The sequence below is a fragment of the Apis laboriosa genome, unplaced genomic scaffold (assembly GCF_014066325.1).
Source record: "Apis laboriosa isolate Shangri-la unplaced genomic scaffold, ASM1406632v1 scaffold14551_cov152, whole genome shotgun sequence".
Taxonomy (NCBI): Eukaryota; Metazoa; Arthropoda; class Insecta; order Hymenoptera; family Apidae; genus Apis; species Apis laboriosa.
Window position 1 is genome coordinate 536,466 of NW_025221576.1, and position 23,384 is coordinate 559,849.

A 23,384-nucleotide genomic window follows, 5' to 3' on the forward strand; every position below is an offset into this window, starting at 1 on the left:
GTTCGACGACAATAAGCCGCGAAAGTGGCGCCACGACGCGGCCAGCGCCACAAAACGCTGCAGCGGCGACGAAGGGCGAAGAGAGTTTGCGAACGAAGAGAAACCAGTAGAGGTTGCATAGAGGGAGCGAGTTCAGTTCAGGCGCAAAGGTCCTCGGTTAAGGACGCGACGGTCCTGTTAATCGGGACACTATGCCAGGCGGCGAGGGGTCCCCGATCAATCTCCTCGACCACCGTGCATCGACCACCTCCGGCGAGTGCGCGAACAGTGACGAAGATGAGAGAACAACGGACAACGTTTCCAGCACGATGACGACCGTCCTCGCGGGCGACGGTCTTAGACGGAGGAAGGTCATACATGCGGCCAAAGAAACTTTTGACAAGGGTAAGTCTTCGAACAATCCTTTCTCGTTTACAAAGCCATTTCAAAAGTCGAATATCATTTTCCCATTCTTTATTCTATTTTCGCTTTTCATCGAATAGAAATGATATGGTAAAATTCTAGCGTAACGTTAATAATATATTTATATAAACATCAATGATCAGCTATGGTTAGTTGGTTTATATTTTCAGTGATAAACACAAATGCAACGAATCGAATAACCAACAAAACTATATTACTTTAATTCGTTCGTATTATTCAACGACATCTATACACAAGACGTATCGATACACTGGCCGTTATTCTTTTCCCTTACGAATATACGTTTCAGTCAGAAAACATAAGAAAGTGTATTCGCTGTCCGCAGTGCGCGCAGCCACGGATGCTGTGTCGGTAGCGTTAGTGCGCGCGTCTCAACACCGTTGTGAATACATGGGGTTGAATATATACATACATACATATATATATATATATACACATATATATACATATATATATGTGAAGTAAATGGTTTAAGCAGTTGTATGTCAGAAAGTCGTTACGAAAACTCATGCAATATTCTAACAGGCAAGGTGCGTTTCAAAATCATCGTCAATGATCTTTGCGGTTGCTTATTTTCATCTAGAGATCGATTCACCGAAAATGGTTCATACACACGCCCACTCGTTCGTCCCCTTCTTCTTTACCCGCAAACTCCCCCTAAATCCAGCTTATCCCCCATTTCCACTTGCACCCAGCTCGTCTTGGATGCGTACGCATGTCTTGGTTCGCGGTTCTTTCGCAACTGGGTTCTGAGCGTTATGTTCTATACCAATCGGCCCTCCTCGTGTCGACGCTTCGTGATTTCTATCGTTTAGAACGTGGAGTGGGGGCTTGTAATCGCGTGTAGTCCATACGAAAGCGCATTGTCGCCTAAAGGTATTGCATTTTCGAGCAAATTTCAGCAATACCAATGTGGTTTCGATGGAATTCAGAGTTGCATGTCGTATCCATTCTAGCGCTCGACAATGGTCGAGTTTCTTCACCTTTTGACCGACGAGATACAATCGGTCATGGCTTGACCTTTAATACATAAAAAATCCGCTTTATATGAAGATTAACTATCATGCTCTTTTCGTTTTTCTTTTTTATTGCTAGAAATATCAAATTGTGAAAATAATTTTAACAATATTTTGAAAAAAAAATTATATTCATAATATTTCGAAAATATTTTGAATTGATAAATTTTAGAATAAAAAAAAAAAGAATATAAATTTTCAATTTTCGTAATTCTTGATAAGATAATTTTTAATTTTCGCTTCTAATAGAACTAATTAATGAGTATTATTAAAGGTAAATTAAAATTAGAATATGCTATGGAGATATATCTGCACAATTGTTACTTTAATTTTCATTATGAATCGTGTAAAAGCAAGTGATTTTATAAATTTCTGCAACCTCAAAAGACCTCGTTCGATCATGATCGCGCTCTCGATATTGGTAATCCGACGAACACAATTTTATATAGTACTGATAATTTTCACGAACGAATATGTTTGATCCTTCGACTATCTCGCACCCATACTATTATTATTGCAATATGGTGTATATTGAAGAGACGTCTAGTTGTCCGCTAAATGGAATTATGTGAGAAATATAATTTAATAGGATTTATTCGAATAACATAGTTGTTCTAAGTTCTTATAATCTTTGTTCTAATAAAATCATTTATAATCGATATTGTTGAGGTTTAAATTCTATTATGTATCTATAATTCTATTATGTATATTTTTGGAAAAAGCAGAAAGATAAAAATTTAAGTTGATATAACATGTATATAATTTTTTGAATAAAATTTGAAATGTGTAAACTTTAACTTTTTTCTATTTTTATTAGTTTCAGCTATGTGTAGTCTTTTAAGAAAACTATGCTTTTCAGGGACATCCATATACATATATCCATGTTCCATTGAAATTGTGGTGTGAATAGTGTCTGTATACATACTTGAGCGTGACGTAAAAGGGTGCTTTATCCCCTCCATTACCTGCCAAAATAAGGTGTATAGTTCAGAAATGACTCACACCGATTATAACTGAAATGAAGGTTTTTTAAAAACTTGATTTTCTATGTTTAATTATTAATGAATTATTGCTTTGACATTAAATATCTTTTAAATTTCGTGCATTTATTCTTAATTTCTATCTCTTTTTAAATATTTTGATCTCTTTGAAATAATAAAATATTTCATATTTCGTATATTTAATATTTCTTTTATTTAAATGAAAAAATATAACAATATGAGAATAAAGTCTAGAACGAATAAAAAAAAAACATTCCATTGGAAAATCAAAATATGTGTAAATATTTTTTGTAACCATTGTAATTGATGACATATTTAAATTTTAAAATTATTCTCCTATTTTAAAACGGAAGCTTATATTTTTCTTTGTACTCTTGATATATATTTTTTCTCTTTAGTATATTTTATAAACGGAACAAATGTTTTGCACCGAAAAGGGAATTATACATGTTACACATTCTATAGGATAAAATAATAATCGCATAAAACGAATTGAGCTTTTGAATTATTTTTATTTTTTATTTTTTTATCTCTTATATATTTTGTTCTATATTTTTCTAAATAATAGTAGTTTTAAATAAAATATTTAATTGTATTTAAAAAATTACACTTTTCCTTTTTTCTTTTAATATTTTTCGAGTGGAATACGTAGTTATTAGAAAGAAAGAATTAAGACATTCTATTATGCAGAATTCTCTCTAAATAAAATTAACGTAAGTTAATTAATAGAAAGCGAGGTGGACAGAATAGGTATTTAAGGTTAGAAATACGAAGCCATAGGGGAAAAGACACGTACGTTGCTGTTCGAGGTGCACGTGCCGTTGATACTTTGTTCGAAACGCAAAGAAATGAGATGATCGATAAGGCGACCATAAAGTATTACACGCTTTACATCGACCTGTCATAAAAGACACATAACATTCGTATCAAATTTCATAACTAATGAAGTATGATGTTTATAAAATTCTCTGTAAAAATATTATGATTGAAATGAATTTCATCATAAAAAAAAAATTTTACATTAAATTAAACGTTAAATTATTGTCACTTACACTTGAACAAATGTTATTATTTTAAAGCATTAGTGTTATTGTAATAAATACGATTTTGTAATTACGCATATATTTTTTTATATTAATAAAAATTTTCAGGTATATCATTTGTTATACAGCAACATGTATACAAAAGCAAATACATAACATCATGCAACATTTGGTCGATTTAATAGACTAGTATTATAGATGTAGAAAGTTGTAGCACGATTCGTACGAGCTTCTGTATCCTTGCAGATAAGGCTCCATCTGTTTGTTGGCTTTTCGAGAGTTTCATCTTTATTCATTTATTAAATTTATGCACAATTATACACAGCGTTGAGATGATACGATCTTGTGCCGAAACTCGTTCGATTCAATTATACAGTTTAATTATAGATTAATTCCATAGTACACTAATGTGTACATGTGTAATTTAATATTTTAATGTTTATTTATGGTGAATGAGGTAAACGCGCATTTGAACGTAATCTCTACTTCTTATAATCGTGTGTTTGGTAAGTGGGTCGAGTGTGTATAATAAAGTATTTGATACTCATCAAAGTTTTCTTCAACACGTGAATACACCATTAACACATTTTGCACCATTTCTGCCAAGTCTTATCAAATTCTTTTATTTCTCATTTTAAATTTTATTTCGCAATTTTTGCGATTAAAAAGTTGGGCGAATATTTTATCTAAAAATATTACAAACGCAATTTTGTAATATCATTTTATAATCAGAGATCTTTGTTCTACTTTCTATTTTATAAACATTATTAATATTCTTACAAAATGAATTTTGTTCACCATTTAAAAAAACAATATTTAATAAAGTATGAAGAATCATTTTACAGAACTGGTACGAAATGTGTTCGCAAATACGTATATAATGGTCCTGTGTTTTCGAAGGACAAAAGAGAGTGACTACTTTCTCGCCACCTATCGGAAATTCGATGACCTACTATATGTATATACGTTGATCAATGTAATCTAATAATTTCTAGATGATTATGCGCTAATGAAACAGCATTTTCATTCTCCGATGTAAACAACTATGTACTGTCGTTTGCATTTTAATGGGATATATTAATTCAACTTTTCTCGAACAACGGTTAATTTTTACGGTTAATTTTCAGGTTCCCAGTATTGATTTTATCGTCTGTATTTCTTTCCAAAGATTTCAGGAAAGATGTTCTTGAAAGAATAGAAAAGTCTTAATTGAGCACAAGTCTGGCGGAACAAACAGGGGCAATCGAGTTAGGAGATTAAATTCAGCCTGTAGCGACATTACATCGGAAGTCTGTCGTTAAAAACAATTTTTCTCGAATAACTGAAAATCATAAATGAAATAACTTTAAATAAGAATATTTTATTTCTTAATTCTTTTTATTCCAAGCAAAAATATTATAAACGTGAAAGGAGAACATGAAAGAATTAAAAATTAAAAAAAATGACAGAGATTAAAATTATGAAATTAAAAATATTTTTAATTGATCGTAATTAATTTTTAATTATAATTAAGTAAAGTTGTTAAATCATAAGTCACTTTGATGATGCTAAAAAGAAAAAGAAAGAGAAGTTTCGTACCAATTGTTTTTAAAAATATATATTCCGAATTAACATTTGCAATAATCCTGTGTAAACAAATAAAGTGAAACAAATAATACCATGTTATTCGAGTCTATTCAAAATTAACATCACAGACTGTTTCACTCATGTTAGAACAGTCGAGGAACGAAACAATAAAACAATAAAGATCGAATTCCCAGTTGGAATCCCTCTCTCTCGTTCTTGTAAGCTCGACATCGTCATATAACACTGTGAAGAGCGAGTGGAATGTTAAAAGAGGATAAAGGAAAACTCTTCGTGATCGTATCGCGTGGTGTAAACATATAAAATGATGTTCAAGCCGAACGAAATAAAGTGAATTATTAAGCAACCTTCGTTCGTTTGGAAAATACAGTTTTCATGGGGATGAGTGATAAAATATGGAATCTTCAATCGAAGCACGGAATGCAGTAGATGAGCCAACTCGATGGAAAACTTTTTAAAGTCTAATTTCGTTTTTTTTTTTTTTTATTAAATTTTAAATAATGTAATATATAATGATATGTATATTTAATGGGTAAAGCATAACTTTGCTATCAACACCAAGTCAACCCTCTACACCTATGTTACTTATAGGTCACATTTGCAGTCGTGTTATTCATGCGTATGGAAACCTTTCATGCGTTTCACGTGACACTTCGTTCTTCTAGAACCGTATAAACATCGAATATAGATTATTTCCGACGTAAAATCGATATCTGGGCCATCAATGTCTTTTCTTTATCTTTCCATTCAAACAGCCACTCGTGAAGTAATGATTGCTCGTACTTGAGATTCAATGTGATGGAAAGATGGTAGAAAGAGAATAACAAGTCGTTTCAATATTAATTTAAATCGTGTGCAATATATGGATATTGAAATCATTTACATATTTACAGAGAAAAAGAATTTACCTTAAAACTACATTAAAATTAGAAAAACTTTGTTATAATTTAGAAGATAATAACTTATGGTCAATGAGTGAACGATTTTTAGAAGCACAGAATCTTAATCTTTAAAATGGTGTTTCATTTATCCCGATACAACTTTCGGTTCCCAAGATATCATAAAGAAAAAAATAATTTTTCATCACTTATCATTTTCGTTCTTCTTATTTACGTTCATACTGACCTATTCTTTCCCTGCTTCAGATAAATACGATTCTTAAAAAAATATACACGATTCCATGTATTATGTTGTGAATCCATTCATAATTCTATAGTGTTAAACGCTTGAGAACGAGACGAAACAAAAAGCGATTTCAATATACATAATTTTATTTATTTTCTGAGTTTTAATAACAATTCTAATCATAAATTTAGAGAATATATATCTCTATTTAAGTTTCAATTCTTTAGCTATATCCATAAAAATATAAATGTAAAAAATATCTAACTGTGAATTATAGTATTATTATTTAAAATTATATTCCCTTGTTTGCAATATCTTATGATATCTAACTTTTTAATTCCAAAATGCTACAAATTACTGCATTACAATGTGAAAATATCATTTTCAAATGAAATTTTATCGCATTGTTAATTTTTGCATCCAATGAAGCAACAAATATTACGATGGCCACGATCCAATTCCTCGGTTCGTAACCGTTGACCAGAAAATTACCAACGGCAAAGTAGCGTAAAACTTTCTTTATTGCCGTCCTAGCCACAAGAAAGTTTGCCATTAATATTTCGCGTCCTTGGAAATATTTCGGCAAAAAAAGGGAAGAATCGTTATATGAACGTGAATATCATCTCGCTTCGAGCTATAAATCTTTCACATTTTTGTCAGTTGATCCCTCTCATCGCCATTGTCTGATATGGTTCTGTATTGTTCGAGGATTTACCCCCCTATCCATCTATATTCTCATCTGCTAACAATAACATGTATATTAATATACGTATATCGATTAAAAAAAATGATGGATTTTTAAAAATGAATGATGAATTTTTTTTCTTATAAAGAAAATTATTTATTATTCTATTTGGCAAAAAATTTGAATAACAATTCATATAACAATGAAATTCAGATAGGTAAAATTTTTAATTAGAAAAAAATATAAATCGGTTCATTCTTCGTCATAGTTAAAAATTACAAATTTTCAAAAGAACAAAATTTAATCAACTAGACAACGAGATTTTTCGTTTCAAAAAAAAAAATGGTAGTAACATTTTACATTTAAGAAAAGAAAGGCTTTCAAGATGAAGAAAGTCTTTATTAATGACGCTATAGTACAATGATAGGACTAAATTTAATTTATCACAGTACAAAGGAAGTTCGTTAAGATATGTCTACGTGGCAGTATAATTTTTCTTCTTTTTTTTTTTATTTTTTTTTTTTTTTTCCTCGCGATTCAACCACGATTTTAAACGTCCTTCGACATAACGATCCTTGCCAGTCGAAGAAACAAGTGACTCGGAATTAGAATAAGAATTTATCATTATTCGAGTTGCATCTTGAATGTTTCATTAATGATCATCGTTATGTTTTCCACAACTTCTTACGGATTCGTTAAAAATGCTTCCTTTCGATGCACAACGATCCTTTTTCCTGGTTTTCTCTTTCGAATTAATATCTGTATAATATTAGTTTAAAAATGAAAAAAAAAAAAAGAATAAATAGAATGTAATAACAGACATTTTTTTCATATTATGAGATCAAGATAATCTCGCTTTATTGAGACTATCAAGTTATTCGCGTGTATTCGTCCAAGACCATCCAATTTTTTTCCTATCTTTTTTCCTACTCAATTATACTCACAGTTTTAAAAATTCGATCTATTTAATCCGTTGTGCATGATTTAATCGAAGAAAAAGATTAGACTGGTTAGTCTAACGGCGAATTAGAGCGCGGAATCCCCCCCACTCTCGTTACATGGATCGTCGCGTTCCCATCAATTACGCGAGCTATTAAACCCCGCAATTTGGCGTTTTATCAAGGAAACCGCGTTCTCGCTTCATCACGTCCACGGAAAATTGATCCTTCGAGAAAAATAATACAGCGCTAACGATGTGTCTCGTTAAGGGGCACCACACCGGGCAGCCTCGATCGATATTTAATAACAACACGTTCGTTTTCCATTCTCTTTTTCTCCTTGCAGCATCTCGTCTCCTCAGACGGAAGATACCATGCACAGGCCACTTGATGACCCCCCGCCGCCTATGGATACAGAAGGTTCCAACTCAGGTATGTTTTTCAACAATTTATCTATTTTTATCTTCTTTTTCTTAGCTTATTATTATTAACGCGTCCTTATCTTTTATAACCATGTCTCTGAGAGGTTATTTCTAATACAATATTTCTAATACAATTTCTAATACAATATTTCTAATATAATAGTTTCTAATACAAAAATTGAAAGACATCACGCGTTAATAAAGTTTCGAAATTAAATATCGAAATATGTAATAATTCATATCTACGTTGAGTGATTTTACAGAGATATATAAATATATAAATTTAGGGGAAAAAGTGAATAAACGGTTTTTTTTTCAATCGCTATCATTCGAGAAAAAAAAATTTCCAATCGAAATTCCCGATTACACGTGCACGTAACCGACCAATTACTCGACCATTGTCACGGTTGAATTATCCATGACGAGGCAAAGAAGCCTGTGGATACAAAAACATCGGTTCTATGCGCGGCCACACCGGATCCTTATATGCATCTGAATGGCTTATCTATCGCGCTATTTTCAGCCAATAGGAATCAATGTCAAACGAACAGAAATCTCGCGATAACTATACGTCACTTGCGGGTAAAATATCCACGTTTTATATTCTCGTTATTTATATATCGTTGTTACGCCCTACTTGCGACTTTTGCTCGTAATTGGGATTGTGGTTTCTTGTTCATGGAAACAGACTTATTGATTTTATTATCGTTATTGATCAAACGATTACGTATGTAAGGAGGCTGGTCTTGTTTAGATATGTAAAGCCTTAGTTCGGATTAGTCACCTGCTTAAAGGTATTTGAACCGAAATATTATATGTATATTTTTTTATTATATGTTATTATATGTTTATATGTTATTTATTATATTTATTATATGTTTTATTATGTTATATTCTTATTATTATTAGTATATATTATATTATATTATATTATTATTAAGTAGTAATACGAATCTGAGGGTCGAACATCAGCTCAAAATTGACACGTGTACGATATTTTTACCGTGATCTCGTGTTATTGCGATCCTCTACTTCTTTATCTCGTATAATTTTCATATTTTTACTTTTTCCTCATATTTTCATACGATCTTTCTCCTCGAATGTCGCGCATTATTACGACGAAGCTTCGTGCTATGCTAATACCGCAACATCTGAAAATGCAACATCTCTGAAAGAAGTACGTTTTTATCATCTTCGAAAGAAATACCACCAAAGAAGTTTCGTTTCGAGACAAACAAATCTCTGGCAAACTGATCGAATAAATTTACCGATATTTCAAGTTGCAATAATAGAAAGTATAACGAGACGTTTGGCTCCCCACTTAACCGATACTTGTTGTACACGTGTGTTATACGTGCTCTCATCGAGACGAGCCTCCGATTCTTTTCAACGGCTCTCCATCATTTTAAATTAGAATTATTCTTTTATTTTCTTAATAAAATGGAAACAAATGGAAAAAGTAGGAAATATTTTTAAGCAACAGAGATATACGAAGTATACGAAATTGTACAACGGTTAATAAGCTTAGGGGAAAAAACACAGGTGAAACTTGCATTAGCCCTCGTTCTAACGAATAATTCATCGAAACGAAGACAAAAGTGGATCGATAAGGTAGAAATGCGTTGTATAAATGCAATTACTGGCAAAACTGGTTTTTCTCCATGTTTATTTAAAAATTAATGTAATTTGATTGATTTTGTAGAAAAATTTGATTTCCTATGGGGAGGGGGGTTAAAAAGTATCGCGAAACAGAAATTTCGTGGAACGGCGTTACATTCGATTGAACCAATGTATCCACAACCACATCTTTCGGTTTCATTTCTCTTCCTCGCGTCACTTCGAATTCGCATGCTGCTCGCCGGAAGCGAGTTTAATTATAAGGTGACCTTTTAAGTGGCGCCTCTTTATTTCGCGACGATAATAATTCCAATAAAATATCCTACGATTCATTCACGTGCAATTTCTGTTCTTTGTCGTTTTTATGCCGCGTTTTTATCATTATAGTTAAAAAAAAAATTGGAAAATTTTCGAAAAGTTTCGTCGAAAAAGGAAAAAATGGTGATAATGGTAATTCATATATTCATTATCTTTCTTTTCTTTCTTTCTTTTAAAGTTTCTTTTAAATATATCGTATTAAATATTATAAATATTGGAAAATAAGAATTTTTTTGTGAACACAGTATCGATACTGGTAGTAGAGATAAATTTCAGTGTTTTTACTCAGGTATGCTGTTAGAATATCTTTTTAAATATATCAGTATGGTATCGACATATTAAATATTATAAATATTGGAAAATATTGGAAAAAGAATTTTTTTGTAAGCAGATAGTGCATAACAGGTAGTACAAGTGAATTTCAGTATTATTAGTCAGACATGCTATTAAGATATCTTTTTAAATATATCAATGTAATATTAACACGTTAAATATTACAAATATTGGAAAATAAGAATCTTATTGTATATTGAATAAATAGATATCAATACATAAAACATATTGATCAAGCATGCCATTAGGATATATTTTTAAGTATATCAATGTAATCATATTAAATATTACAAATATTGGAAAATACTGGAAAAAGAATTTTTTTGTGAACAGATAATGCATAATAGTACAAGTGAATTTCAGTATTATTAGTCAGGCATGCCATTAAGATTATCTTTTTAAATATATCAATGTAATATTAATATGTTAAATAATTGTATTATAAATATTGGAAAATAAGAATTTTTTTATAAACAGATAGTGCATAACAGGTATAGGTGATACAAGTGAATTTCAGTATTATTAGTCGGGCATGCCATTAAGATATCTTTTTAAGTATATCAATATAATATTAACACGTTAAATATTACAAATATTGGAAAATAAGAATCTTATTGTGAATAAATAGATACCAATACATAAAACATATTGGTCAAGCACGCCATTAGGATATATTTTTAAGTATATCAATATAATCATATTAAATATTATAAATATTGGAAAATACTGGAAAAAAATTTTTTTTATGAACAGGTAGTGCATAACAGGTATCTGTAGTAGTAGTAGAGGTGAATTTCATCAGTACTATTAGGTCAAGCATACCATCAGGATGTCTTCGCGCGTGAATTGGCAATATCCAGCAATCTGAAGTCGTTTGGAAAACGGCCAAAGCGAACAACTTTGCTCCTTGTGCCAGAATATCGCCTTATCGTATACGGGACCTCCGATCCCGTAGGGAAATAAGAGTCCAACGATAAATGCAAAATAACTTCACGTTAATAACATTTTAATTCCTGTAATTATATCTCTTATAAAAAACTTTACAATTCCATTATATATAGACTAAATATTAATAATTATTAAAAATATATATTAATAATATATAATTATATTCTATTAATACTAATAACTATTCAAAAAAGGAATTCAAGGAATTAGAATACATATACTAAATACTAATAATTACTTAAACTTACTTAAAAAAAAATTCAAGGAACTAGAGATAGAAATATAAACAAATTTATACAAATATTTATGGATGAAGCTCAGGATATATTGGTCAAGAATACGAAATGATTATCGGCAGGAATGCGACGTCGTGGTGATGTTCCCAAGTGGAACGAGCGACGAAACCCTGATGTGGCTGCTAGGTCGACTTCGTGCCGGAACTCCAGGCCTGGTGGTGCACGTGCGGCATCACGCCTCGTCTGATAGTTACGGCTTCTACTTAACAGCTCCCTTTAGCGTGTAAGTTGTTTCTAACGTACCTTGTAAAAAAAAGAAAAAAACGTGCGATCATCATTTACATTATTATAATATGTTTATAATATATTTATTATAAACATTATTTATATCATAAAAATTATTTATTACTCATCGTTTCACAAGTATCGATAACCGACAGATTATTGAAAGCTGCCGAAGAGGTGCATTTACCGAAGGCCCTGCGACAAGAGTTTGGCGGAGGATTGAAGGAATTCGTGGGCTCCGAGTCGAGCTGTTTCGAAGGTAGCGACGACGAGACTCGATTCTTCACCACCCAAGAGAGGCAATCACTCGTTCTCCATCTGCTTCACACGCTCAGAGCGGGACCCCAGGATCTTCACAGTTTATCCGGGCTTAAAATGGTCGAGGGTCAAGCAATTATTCCAAAGTGCATTTCTGCTGGGATCATATCTCAGGTTGGTCTAAGAAAACACTCTGTAGGAAGTTAACGTGTACGTATATGACCTGATAAAAATTTTAATAGTAAGAATATAGTATAATAAGTAATAAGTAATAAGTAAATAATAAGTAATAAGTAAATTTTTTAATAGTTAAGAATAAAGTAAACTTGAAGATAATTTATTATACGATACGAATAAATTGTTGTTCGAGCATTTCGTATAATTAACTTTACTCGAAATCGATCTTGTCTTACGACATTCGAATCGAATCTTTTTGAATGTTCCAACTTTCAATTTCCAGGTTTTCCCTCTTCACGAATTGCCCGCATTGGAAAAACTACAACGGACGTGGGTCCGCGCGTTTCTTAGTCCCCAACCCCTGGACGATATTTGTAAATATTTCGGAGTCAAGATTACCATGTACTTCGCGTGGCTCGGTCATTACACCACCGCCCTGATTGTTCCAGCTGCAGTGGGTGCCATATATTGGGTAAAGGAAAATTATAGATACACCCAAAATTATAATATCCCATTTGCATTAATGTAAATCGCCGATCTTTTAATTGCTAGATTAAATTAAGATTTAATTAATAAATTAAATTAAGAAAAGATAATTTAATACACGAAATTATTTATCATACTAATTTATACTAATTTATTATAAGAAAAAATAAATCGCAATGAATATATTTTGTTTTATTCGAATTTAAATTTTTATTCGATATTTAACATCTCCTGGATTTTACACAGATCGGCATCATCGGCAGGAATCAAGCGGTCGAAGACGTAGCTTACGTACTTTTCTCGGTCTTCAACGTAATCTGGGCCACGGTTTATTTGGAAACCTGGAAAAGAAGGGGCGCCGAATTGGCCTACAGGTGGGGTACTTTGGATCAAAGAGACGACCTACTTGTCGAGCCTAGGCCTTTATTCACGGTAAGCTTATCAACGTCTACACATCTATCACGTATCATTATCTTTCCTCAAATCTCATCCAAGTTTCATCAGAATTTGATTCCAGTGCTTTTTATATCTCTCATTTATTTCTTTATTTTTTTTACTTTTTTTCCTCCTGCCTTGAAATTTATATAGGGCACGTTGGAAACTTCACCTGTGACTGGAAGACTGGAACCAACTTATCCCAGATGGAAGAGAAACATGTTCCGGTACTTTGTCAGCGTTCCTATCATCGCCGCGTGTTTGTTCTTCGTTTTCATCGTGATGATACTCAGCTTTCAAATACAGGTTCGTCATATTTTTTTAGATTAGAAATAAAAATTTCTTCTTCGCTTTAGTTTGTATATTCAAATTCGTAAAAATTCCTTCAAATAATATTTCGAACGTTCCTCGAGTAATCTTGGAAATTTGGCAACATGCCTGAATGTGCACGCTTGTAAAACTTTTCTTTTTCGAATTAAAAATTACTTCCGAAGTCGAAAAAACGATATTTTCGTTCGACCGATGACAAAGTTCGACTTCTGAATCGAAATTAGTTGAACGGAAGCCAATTCAAAAAACTTCATCGATTCCTCGAATTATTATGCCATTTATCGCATTTTTATAAAATTTACTTTTCTAAACAAAACAGAATTGTATTATTTTCACAGAAAGCGCAATAGATAATTTTATCAAGAAGAAACCCAATATTCTACAATTGTTAGAAGAAAATACGTGTCACGATCTTGTGCTAAAATGGCGAGGATTCCATTACAGTCCTCTTACCAGAAGATGTCGTTACGTACACTCTCCAGATGCTTCTAAAAAAACCCTATCGCCTTACACGTGTCACGTGTCCTCTCGAATTATGAGTGCCGCGTCCATTTTTGGCAATGGATTCTTACAATCTTCAATAAAACTATCGCACTTAAAACTATATATATATATATATTATTCCATCGAACCTAACCTTAACCTAATGCATCTATGGTATATGCGGTAATATAATACTCTTGGAAATGGATCGACACAATATGTCGATATATAGAGAAGAGTAGAGAAGTCTTCCACAGAGGAGTTGATATTAACTGTGATCGATTTTCTTATAGAATTTCGTTTTCTTTTTTTCTTTTTTTTTTAGTGTTATAGTTTATATATTTTGTACCTGTTCTATCTTGCAGGATTGGTGGGACGCTCGTCTGGAGTCGAGAGGATATGGATTCTGGTTGAGCTACGTGCCAAAAGTTTTGTTGGCGGTGGTAATAGCATTAATGGACGAAGCTTACTTCAAAGTCGCCATATGGTTGAACGATATGGGTACGTAGAGAATAACCATGAACCGGCAAAGAAGAACGATTATTGTACATTATTTTGGTTTCCTATAGTCTATATCTATGCTCTGTCACTCTTTTTTCTCAACACGATCGATCGTCCCCGTACGAAACGAGATACGAACGAGAGAGAACGAACATTTTCTACGAGACTCTTGCGCATCAAATTTGTTGTTATTTTCACGAGACACTCTGCACGTCTAGTTCTTTCTTTTTTTTTTTCTCTTTCTCTCTTCTCTCTCAAGAGCCTATAGCATATATACATATACTTTTCGAATCTTTTCACGGCTTAGCTTTTCTACTAGAAAATTGATTCAGAAGTATGTATCCATATCCCTTGATAAACATACGTGACTTGAACGGATTTTATATTAACAAGCGAATGTTTCTTTTGTGTTATTTTTCTCTTCTCGTAAGAACAAGTATATATCGTAAAAGTAAGAGATTATATTACATATTAGATCTTGTTACTTCTTCTGTTCCTATATATTTCCCTGTTTCTATTATTCCATTATTTGGTTATTTCGTTTCTTTTCCTTTCTTTCTTTCTTTCTTTCTTTCTTTGTTTTAATTCTCTATATTTTTTTCATTTTGTTTACATACTGGAGAGCAGTCATGTTACAGTAGATAGTATTTGTGATTTTTGTGTGTTGGACGCAGAAAACTATCGGCTAGACACCGAGTACGAGAATCATCTAATCTACAAGGTGGCACTGGTAATAAAGAAGAAACTCTCCATTTTTCAACGATTTTAGAATTTATATTTATGTGTTGTAATAGTTGTATTCTTTCGTGTCCTCCTCTAACCGAGTCGTAGAATTTACCTTTTTATTTTTTCACTTTTTTTTTTTTCAAAAGTTCAATGTTCAAATTCACGTGATTAATATTGGCATTGCTTCCAAGCCATGTCGTTTTTAAACTAAACTTCGTTTCCAAAAGCATATCGTTCGATAATTTCAAATAATTTTCCATATCGATCGCGAAAGCATGCATTTCATCTTCGTTTAAATTCAACGATCATATTCATTCAACAACAACAACAACAACAACAAAGAAAAAATAAACAGTCTGGATCATATTTTATTGAAATTCTCGCGTAATAAAACGTTTTCTTTTTTTCTTTCTTTTTTTCTTTTTTTTTTTTTTAATACATTTAGAGGTGGACTTTATTATTGTTGATTTTATTGTTATAGTTTTATAAATAAGAGCTCTTCTGCTTCTTCGTTCAATTACTCGATAATTCGAAGAATATATAAATCTGCTCTGGCTGTCTCTGTCGCTGCATGAAAATTCAATTCCTCCCCCTCAGAATTGTATATTCTCTGCTTGCGCTTAATTGAAAAAAAAACTATTTCATTGTACGTAGAAAGTATCGTCGATTCTATTTATATATATATTCGCTTGCGTTTCGTTACGTCTAGTGTACGTTTTAATTTATTACAGACAGATAGAAAGTATACAGAAGAGACTATGTATTTCAGTTTCAGTTTGTAAACTCCTTCCTATCGCTATTTTACATCGCCTTCTACCTACAGGATCAAGAAAGGCTCAAAGAGGTAAGGATCCCTTTACTCCTCTTTCGTCCTCTTTCTTCTTTCTCTATTTTCTATATCAATCAAATATATTCTTTCTTCTTCGAGAATGAATCCATAGACAAACTTTTTAGATTAAACTTAGACGTTCCTTTTTTTCTTTTTTTTTTTAATCGTCTATATCCTTGTTCGATTCTTGGTCTTTGTAATTTAGTATTTAGACAGTTTGTTAGACACATTGTTGTTTCTCGACGTTGACGAACGAAGAACACAAAAGTATATATTAATCATCTACAAGATCGTTAATCGAAGTGAAGAAGAAACGAAATTAAAACGAAGAAAAAATCGAAACGAGTGTTGCATATCGAAAGTTCAAGAAAAAAATCATAGAATTATTAAAATCGAATTTCGTTCTTTTTTTTTAAAAACTAAATTATTAAATAAAATTTTGACCAAAAAAAAAAAACTAAATATTCGAAGAATATCGCAACGAGGGATCACAATGTTTTTATGATTTCAGCAATTGGCAGCACTGTTGATCGCTCGCCAAGTGATTGGTAATTTGAAAGAATCCGCTGTGCCGTATCTGATCGAGCAGTTGCGATTGGCCCGGCTCAGCTTCGAACTTTTTGGCGCGTTGAGCCCGAGCGAGGCCAGACCGCCGCCTGGCGAGGAAAGCGAGGAGAGTCAAAAGGAAGTGGACGAGAAGGGGGAACGCTCGGACGGGGGGAAGTCGAAGCAACCGAGAAACGTTAGCCAAGCCGAATTGGAGAGTTCCCTCTACAGAGTAGGGCATCCCACTAATTCTCTACTTAGTGACGTTACGTTCAAGGTTTGGTCTAGATTTAGCTAATTTTTTTCATTTTCGATGCACTCATGCAGTCGCGCACTGAACCTGAACCGCGTTGACGTTTATTATCGAATCAATCGACTTAGAAGAAATAAATAATAAGAAAAATATAAGAATTCTCAATCGAACGAAAATTATTTTTCGTTTGAAGCAAATTGATTATCTAATTATTATTATTATTATTGTTGTTGTTATTGGTGTTTGCAATTAAAAAAAATAAGGGAAATCGTCAAGGTGGGCAGGTTCTTTCATTCATTCCAGTCATATAATTCTTCATCCTTCCCCCCTTTATAATATAGTATATTTTTTAATGATCCTTGGCTTGCGTATACTGTATATATATATATATCTTTCGATTAGTTTTATTTTGTGGGGTACATCTACAATACGTTTTCGAAAGTGATCCTGATCCGTAGAGGAAGAAGGGTAGTATTGCGAAAGGTGGATCTAATGAATGTTGTCCTCTGTGTTCTCTGATCGGTTCTTTTTCCAGAATTTTAATGATTTTTTTCCCGTTTCCTACCAATTCTGTCGACGACGCACAGGTATCGAGCAAAAAGGTAATGTCACCTGATCATCCTATCGTTAACTATTCATTCACCCTTTCGATTGCTAATTTAATTAAATTGTGAAAGAAACGAAAGAAATATTGAAACGATAGAATCTTCACTTTTTTCGAATCGATCGAAAACTTAGAATTTAACTTGGATCGATTGAGTCGACTCGTATTTCTGAATTTAATTAGAAAGTGGTAATCTATAGGGTGAATCGAACGAATCACTGCTTGTCACGCTAACGCCATGTTAAGCGCTGGCTTCTTATTTTTCGTTTGAAAGCATAGTAACAATGACCCTTGCACTACCTATGATATATATTCTTCACGTAATATTATTACAATATTTTTTTCCCTTAAATTATGTAGATAAGATTCTAACTTGTAGGTTTATTATCATAAACAAAAATATTATTGTTGGAACAATATAAAGAACAAGCGTCAAATATAAAGTAATTTATTCAAGATGATAATAAACCTGCATACAAATTATTATTACCACTGTATTTTAAAATTAATATATATATACACACATATACGAGAGATGATAATTATAAGAGGAAGAAGTTTTGAAACATGTTCACGAGTGATTCATGTAAAAAACGTTTCCACGTTTTAGTACGATGGGGCGTTTTCAGAGCATCTGGAGATGCTGTCACAATTGGGATACGTGTGTCTATTCTCCTCAGCCTTTCCCTTGGCTGCCATGGCTGCACTACTTGGAAATCTTCTTGAACTACGAGGCGACGCTTTCAAACTTTGTTTCGTCCTTCAACGACCATTTGGTCGAAGGGTTTCCAACATTGGAACTTGGCAAGTATGTGAATGCATCCTTTAATGTTACTTATCAAAAAAAAAAAAAAAAAAATCTTATACGCTTGAGAATTATTGAATTTTCTTCCAAATAAATTAACGCAAAATATTTTTTTTTAGAACGCGATGGAGGCTATGGGTTTGGTCGCAATTCTGGTAAATTGTGCTCTGATCGGATTGAGCGGGCAAGTGCAACGAATGTTTCCAGAAATGTCGGCCACGCAAACGATTTTGCTTATAGTCGCGCTCGAGCACATCATGCTCGGTATACGATTTATCATAATCTGCGCGATCCCGGATATTCCGCATTGGGTTGCCACGGAAATGGCCAAGGTAGAATTTTTGAGGAGAGAAGCAGTCAGGAGACTTTCGTCTACCCCATCCCCTGAACAGCATCCAGCCACAGTGATAGGTAAGTAAAAATAAGGTTATGTTATATATTATTCGATTCTAACCTAACAAGCTGCTCGACTTTGGCTCCTTGTCGTTGTATTCTTCCCATTCATCCGCTTTTCCAAAAAATTCTCCTGCTTATTTGAAACTCGATATTGAAACGAATGTACATATATATATATATTTCATAGATATTTCATCGATCAAAATGTTGTGCACGAAAATTGAAGAGCTCTAAGGAATTCCAACAACTTTGAGAAACAAAACGAATTCAGAATTTAAGGAGCTTGCACAGAGGCGTAGAGGAACTCGAAGATCAATAGAATTCGAAGAATTCAAGCTGAAAGGGATTCATGAAGGTCGAAGAAATTTAAGGAATTCGAAGAAGAAGGAACGGTGGTGGAGGTAAAGGAATTTTGAAGGGAGAAGCGTAAGAGAAGATTCGCAAAGTTGAAGGAATTCCAAGGAACTCTGATATTGTGTATATAAAATTCTTTTATTTCCAATGATCGGCCCAATGACCCGGTAAAACACGACACCCACTTGATCTTTTCCTCCCTCCTACCATGTATTAATTTCGCTCGAACTCAGGGAGATTCGTGGTGAGTCCAGCAGACGGTGAGAGCGAAGAACAACAACTGCTTTCCAATCGTACCGGAGATGCAACGTCCTCCAGCCTTCCGGACACACCGACCCTAGCATCATCCACCCAGACACCCAGTAGTCCCCCAACACCTAGCGCGGCATCCGTGCCAAGGATCGCGGAAACACCTTCTGTGGTTCAGACTCCTGGTAGCGCGAGCAGCAGCGAATTTGCCACCCATTTCCCAACCGAGAACAGCATGGGCAGCGTTCGTGATATTCACAATTCACCTAGATGCTCTATTCCTGGTGGAGAACGAGGTTCGACTGTGTTTCTTCTTCTTTTTCTTCTTCTTCTTCATGCTTGGTAGAAAAAAATGTACACAATGTAGTATATGCGTAGTATATTTGAACAAATTCCGAAGATGAATCAAATAGTAAAAAAGAGTGTTTTCTATTTTTGTACAGGAAGGCGTTCGAGGGAATGGCTTCAGAATGAATCGGAGGCGTCGGGTGGAACCGATCACTACAGTCATCATTTAACGATCGGCCCTCATGGAGGTGTGGACTGGGTTCGAAGATTGGGCCTCGAAGCTGGTGGGCGGAAGTCTAGCGATTCCGAGATCAGCGGTGCCGGTACTGTTGGTACGGGGGACGAATTAACTCTTCACAGATCCACCGATTGTATCGTTTCGAAAGAGCTTGCCTCTTCGTCGGATAGTGATCTTCTTAGGTATTCTATTTCAATAGAATTTTATTTCAATTTCAATTTCGAGTTCGTTCGTTATTCTATTTCAATTTCGAACGAAGTGAATTGTGACGACATTGTATTGCATCTATATTAATTAATTTTATGGTGTCAAAAGGTCTGCTCCACCATGGACGGTGGCTCATAGGAATCAAAAGTTTCGATTCTCCCCTGAAAGAGAAAGAGAAAGAGAACGGGAAAAGACAGAGAAGCAACAATATCAGCATCATCAACGGGAGATTCAGGATCACAAACAGCAATTATCTTATTACGCCGAGAAGGAGAAGGATAGCGGTCTTTCTGACTCGAGCAAAACTATCTCCAGTCAAGAAGAGGAAAAACCGTCGAAGGAGGAAAGGGAGGCAAAGAAGACCAGAGTGAAACAGAGTTTGATGAAGAGAGCCAGATCTGTGGCGATCTTTTCGTTGAAGTTGAAAGAAAGGAGAGCAAGGGAGGCGGAGAAAGCCAAGGAGGCGGAAAGAGAGGCTAGATGGCAGCAACCGCAATCGTGCGTTGGTGGCGAACTCTCTTGCATCCCCATAGAGAAGCTTATATCCGTAGACGACATCGCAGCGATGGAATTACGCAGACTTAATCATTAGCCGCTTAAACGTTTCACTTTCGTTTTACACACTACACTAGAAACGTTCGTCTGCGCCAGTGATACTCGCTACGGAACAAATGTTACATAATAATAAGAATTTTGCAGAATCCGTGAGGCCATATCAACAAACATAATGTATTCGAGAAAAAAAAAGGATTCTGTAAATTAATCGATTTGTAACTTACGTTATTATGTAAATATTGAGAGAAGATAAATAAGATAACGCACATAAAAAAACGGAAGAATTGAAAATGAAAAATGCAGAGGGAAGGGGGAGATAAACGACACGAAGATTTATTGCTGCAATAACTTTTTTATATTTTTTTTTTTATATATATATATATATTTTTTCAAAAATCTTGTTCCTCGGTTTATCTCTTAATGTTAAACGCGAAGCTGATATTAATTGGGATTTTTATTGTTGAACGAAAACTTGCTCAATTTGAAGGACAATGCTATTCCCTGTTTTGATCATATCGCTAAAAAATGATGAATTACAATTTTATCCGATGAGAATTCGTATTAACGATTTCGAATATTACGATTTGATATACAATTTGCATACCGTGACAAAATTTCGAGTGAGTATCATTTGTGCATGTGAAAAATGCGCACCGAACAGCTCATAAGAATTTATAGAAATGTTAAAAAGTCTGAAGTTACGATCGTTCAGTTTTATCTGGAATCGTGATTTCGAAACGATCGATGATAAAAATGGCGCACAAAGTAAATTGAAAATTTTAGACAGAGATTCTCTAGAAGAAAGTTTAGAATATCATTCTTAAAAATCACATTTTTGGTAGATTAGTCGGATACCTCGACGTTGTAGACTGTGAATTTTAAGATACATTTCGTGCCATATTACGTAACGATTGTTATTGACTTCCTTGTAATTGAAAAAAATAATATGAATTTACAAATCTTCAATTTCTATTAACTTTTTTGAAATGAAAATGACACATGTAAACATATATATTTTTTACTAAGAATTTATTCAAATTTAAATTATTTATAATCTTTTATTGTATGAAACAAAGAAAGACAGAAAAATAATGGGAAAGAAGTAAAAAATAAATTACAAGGAAGTTAAATTACAGGTGCGCATATGTCAAGCGTAAAATTTAATCCTCTTGTTATATACTGATATAATATTGTCTGTATATTGTTAAAAATATTAAAAGAGAAACAAGAGAATGTAAAATTTTGTTAAAAAATTCTTTCTTTTTTTGGTAGAATTCTTATATTCTAATAGCTAGTTTGGAACATTAAATGTGTGTTTCACTTTGAAAAAATTGTCGATCGATTTTAAATAGAAATTTTTTTAAAAAGTGGCATTGAATAAATCGATTAATCGATTAATATACTGGCCGAAAAAAGAAAAAACATTATGGCATTTGTAAATTACGTAAGCTGCTGCTAATGATGGAAACTATTCATATATACGATCTGAAGAAAAAAAGGGATGACAAATGATTCTATTGTTGTTGCTGAAGTATAAGTTGTTACTTAATGTTACTTACTAGATGTTTATCGGTTAATGAACTTATGCTAAATAGTTCTCTACGATACAACGTACAAATTGCACACAGTTCACACGCGCCTACTTTTCCAACAAAATTATTAAATGCAGTTTTCGTTCAACGAAGCATCGTACATCTATAAAACGTAACGATATTTTATTGTGCCGCTTGATGGAAGCGAAATGGTGAAAAAATTAAAAAATAAAAAACAGAAGCCTTAGATGAAAGGAAAATTAGCTCGATTGATAAGCGATAAATCGTAGGGACCGTTTTTGTATATAGCAAATCGTTTATGAGCGAATAGTAAAATTTGGTTCCATGGCCTAGTTAACGTCCCCGTCCGTTGCTGAAGTAGTTCACAGTTCTTCACTTGAGAGGCACTTTTTAAGAACTTACGTTTGGAATTTTTAATGACCACCATGAGTAATAGATAGTATTTATGATTAGATGCGTCGACATACAAGCACAACTGCAAGTTGAAGCAAAAAAAACCAATATCGCATTGTATTTTAGTGTGCCCTTTGGGAACTGCAAGACTAGGAAATCGCGAAACCGATAGATTAGCCGCTTTCGTGAGGCGAAGTTTTAAAACAAATGTCAGCGGAAAGCATCTGTGTTTCTTAGATGTTTTGTATAAAACAAAAACTGAGCCAATAAAAACATTCTACGAAAGATTCGTTTATTTATTCATATTTTTTATATTAGAAACACATTATAACTTTGAAAGAGAAACGATGAAAGTAAATATTCAATTAATATTTTATATCTATGTTGTATATTGTATAAAATCATTGATAAATGTAGACAAGGAGAGCAAAATGTGAGAGAAGGATAGAGATATGGTAAAAATATTGAAATCAGCGCCATCTTCAGAGTGCCGCAAATGAAACTCACAAAGAAAGGATAGAAAATAGTAAGAGAAAGATGGAAATAGGATAAGAATTGACCGCTAGAGCCATCTCTCGAGGATCAAGGACATATATTTAGAGGATAATCTTTCTAGAAGTTCTTAGAGATGGCACTAATAGTCAATTTTTATTTTATCTCTATCCTCCTTTTATTATTTTTTGTCTTTTCTTTGTGAGTTTCGTTTACGGCACTCTAGAGATGGCGTTGATTTCAGTATTTTTA

The 23,384-nt window shown here is 33.2% G+C and overlaps 1 protein-coding gene across 7 annotated transcripts; it reads left to right on the forward strand.

Annotated features, from left to right (window-relative positions):
• The first annotated feature begins 136 nt into the window (after window positions 1–136).
• Window positions 137–22,925, forward strand: LOC122721171 (anoctamin-8). Of its 7 annotated transcripts, none has more exons than XM_043948492.1 (17): window positions 137–384; window positions 8,162–8,247; window positions 11,812–11,972; window positions 12,130–12,406; window positions 12,693–12,881; window positions 13,142–13,327; window positions 13,484–13,636; window positions 14,509–14,644; window positions 15,319–15,374; window positions 16,140–16,214; window positions 16,711–17,022; window positions 17,586–17,600; window positions 18,213–18,410; window positions 18,527–18,818; window positions 19,391–19,702; window positions 19,850–20,114; window positions 20,248–22,925. In XM_043948492.1, exons 1-17 carry the CDS (start codon window positions 192–194, stop codon window positions 20,729–20,731), a joined length of 3,390 nt encoding a protein of 1,129 aa, XP_043804427.1. In that variant the 5' UTR covers window positions 137–191; the 3' UTR covers window positions 20,732–22,925. The 7 variants fall into 7 exon arrangements, with proteins under 7 accessions (XP_043804427.1, XP_043783973.1, XP_043783974.1 ...); XM_043928038.1 differs by having other exon boundaries at window positions 19,412–19,702; XM_043928039.1 differs by having other exon boundaries at window positions 19,415–19,702.
• The last annotated feature ends 459 nt before the right edge of the window (window positions 22,926–23,384 follow it).